This window comes from Benincasa hispida, chromosome 10 (genome assembly GCF_009727055.1).
Source record: "Benincasa hispida cultivar B227 chromosome 10, ASM972705v1, whole genome shotgun sequence".
NCBI lineage: Eukaryota > Viridiplantae > Streptophyta > Magnoliopsida > Cucurbitales > Cucurbitaceae > Benincasa > Benincasa hispida.
This window is the reverse complement of record NC_052358.1, coordinates 47,775,699-47,778,606: the sequence shown is the minus strand read 5'-3', so window position 1 is coordinate 47,778,606 and position 2,908 is coordinate 47,775,699. Positions and strand designations below refer to the sequence as shown.

Here is a 2,908-nt window from a genome sequence, read left to right as displayed (position 1 = left end):
TCATAGCTGTGCTGAGAAATCTTGAGCTTTTTCTTCCCTTAAGGTGCAAAGACCAATGTACATCTCACATCGATTGTTGGAAGAAAGATAAACACCAAAATCATTAAGAAAGACTCTACTTCCACCTGTTATAGCAGTCTGTTAAACCTCTACAAACTCAAAAGGTTGATGAGTAGTATGTTTAACATATTTACGTGAGCCTCATTAGCAACCCCACTTGGTGGAATCCATTTAGATGAGGATGTGGTGGTTGAACCATTTAGAGGAACAGCCTCATGCTTATTGGTAATACGTGCAAGGGAGGGATCAAATCTAATACTAAAACGATCTCTTCAATGAAACTTTAGCAAATCATTTTTTTTTTTTTTTCTCTTTTTCCTTACTTTTCCAGTTTGTCTTCGCCCTTCGGGTTGGAGCATGTAGAAGAAAGTGGTCAAACAGATTTTCAGAGTTGATGTGCAATTCATCAATATGATCTCCATCACTGGTGCTTCATGGTAAATGCCTAGGAGGCAATGGTGAAATAAATGTAATGGCTGTCAAAGAAAGTAGTGATATGGTTCTCATAATTCTTTCCCTCACTTGTAAATTTCATGCCCAGATGCATCTGCCAATAGAAATAGATGCAATACAACTACTACATTGGTCAAAGAAAAACAAGTAAAAATCCTATTTCAGTTGATTGGCTTTAAAATTAAAGTACTCTTATGCATATGTTTCTTTTCCTTAATTCAGTGAAAGGTATCATTTCTTGTTAAAAGAAATTAAATACTCTGATGTACCAGGCCAGGACTGAGGAGTACAAACAATGAGAAATAAGATGTCAAGTGATCTATAATTTGACATGTCTACAGTTGGGGCGTTCTTTGACCTGGACTTGTAAGTCCAATTAACTTGTGGTGTTCTTCTTTTACCTAGACACTGAGTCCAATGGTGTAACCAGTGGCGCTTTCGTGGAAAGCTAATCACATGGACGTTCTTTTCTTCCATGTTCAACGTGACCCATTCTGTCAATAAGCATTTAATTTAGAGGAAAAAGCTTGGAGTCTGTACGCATTCAATTCAGATTGAAAAGCTTGGACAATGATCTGACTTTTGATACTCGAACAACTTAGCCAATTAAAATGAAAATTTGTGGTGCAAACTGAAGAGAATGTGGAGGGTGAGAGAAGGAATTAGATGCGACTTTTCCAAGTAGAACAAAACCATGTGAATGGGCTTACTCAAATACCTTACCATCAGACTTCAATACCCCACTTGCCCATGTGAACACCATCACACCAGTATTATAACCCTTCATTCAGAAACTCTATAAATATGAACATCAAATAAGCCTACAGACACCAAATTCAACTCAGTTCAAGTATTGGTTTCTCTTCTAGTTGGTTCTGTAGCAATCAGATCAAAGCTTTAAGCCTTTCTAACAGTCTTTCATCTTGGGCAAATGGGGATTCGATTGCTATCCTTGGTTCCTCATGCCAAGCAAATTCTAAAGATGCAGCCAAGTTTCACTAAAAGTCAGTTGGATGTGCCAAAAGGCCATGTGGCTGTTTACGTTGGAGAGATCCAAAGGAAGCGGTTCGTGGTTCCGATATCTTACTTAAACCATCCATCATTCCAACAACTACTCAGCCATGCAGAGGAAGAGTTTGGCTTCCATCATCCTCAGGGGGGTATAACAATTCCTTGCAAGGAGGATGCCTTCATTGATCTCACTTCTAGATTGCAAGCATCTTGAAGGATGCAGAAGAAAGGGCAATAGCCAATATGCCATTTTTGACAGATTTTCTTGTTTTGTTTTTTTTTTTTAACTCATTTACTTTTTGACACATGCTAGTGTGTTGTAGAGTGGGATACCTTCCTACCTGTAAATGAGTTGCATTGTAAAGGTACGGTAACCAACAGGAGTAATGAAAATAGATCAATTCAGCATCAATTTCTATATATCTTAGTTTTTGGTGATCTGTGATTGCTTATCTGAGCTTTTGGGGAAAAAGAAAAATTAAACAGATCTATACAAAATTTGTAAATAGCCGAGCTAAAAAATATATCAAACTTTAATTTTTCACTCGTTGAAAAATATATAAAACCTGCATTACTTCAATGAAAAGTTTCATATATCTTGTTGAAAAAGAAAATATAAAACTTTAATTTTAATTGCCGACAAATGTAACCATGTCAGTAAAATCAAACGGGATTTTGACACAATAAGGTGTTTGGGCACTATTCAAAGAAAAGGGCAGTTTTAATATCATAAGTTTATCTAACTTCCTAGTTCCTTCACACTGGTTGACAGCTGGTTCCAAACTACTACAGTTCGCAAAGAAAAACATGTATTCATTCTTACTAAAATGATCTGTCTTGCAATCTTATTGATGCTCCATGATTCTTGGATTATAGTTCAATGGACTTGGTACCTCTCGTCCCTATCCAACCAGGGCATTAGCAACAAATTTTCTAGCAGTGAAAGCAAATCTCACTGATATCATGTTATTTCTTCTTCTATGTAGTGCATTTTTCGTTTCAAGAAAGAGAGGAGAAAGATCTCTTATGAGTCGGGCAAATCCTAAGTAGTCTTGACAGATTCCCCAACACTAGTCTTAATGTAGGCCACTGGAAAAGCACTAGCCACCTGCGAAACTATTTTCTTTAAGACTATATATATGGACATCAAGTTAGTTTCAACAACTCCAGATTAAACTCAAAACACATTCATTTTTGTTCTCTTCAATTTGGTTCCTCACCAATCAAATTCAAACGTTTAACAAGCTAGTTTAATAATGGGGATTTATTTGCCATTCTGGATTTTTCATGTCAAGAAATTCCTACGAGTTCATTCAGATTTCCCCAAAAATCAGCTATATGTTCCAATAGGTCATGTACCTGTTTATGTGGGAGAGATGCAAAG

General features: G+C 36.6%; 1 protein-coding gene across 1 annotated transcript; it reads left to right on the top strand.

The window, feature by feature from the left end:
- The first annotated feature begins 1,312 nt into the window (after window positions 1-1,312).
- On the top strand, window positions 1,313-1,944 carry LOC120087746 (auxin-responsive protein SAUR21-like). Its single transcript, XM_039044635.1, has one exon. The coding sequence runs from the start codon at window positions 1,445-1,447 to the stop codon at window positions 1,736-1,738; it is 294 nt and encodes a 97-aa protein (XP_038900563.1). The 5' UTR covers window positions 1,313-1,444; the 3' UTR covers window positions 1,739-1,944.
- The last annotated feature ends 964 nt before the right edge of the window (window positions 1,945-2,908 follow it).

What these genes read in the sequence shown, in the direction of transcription:
- LOC120087746 (XM_039044635.1), top strand. Translation starts at nt 1,445, where the DNA reads ATGGGGATTCGATTGCTATCCTTGGTTCCTCATGCCAAGCAAATTCTA.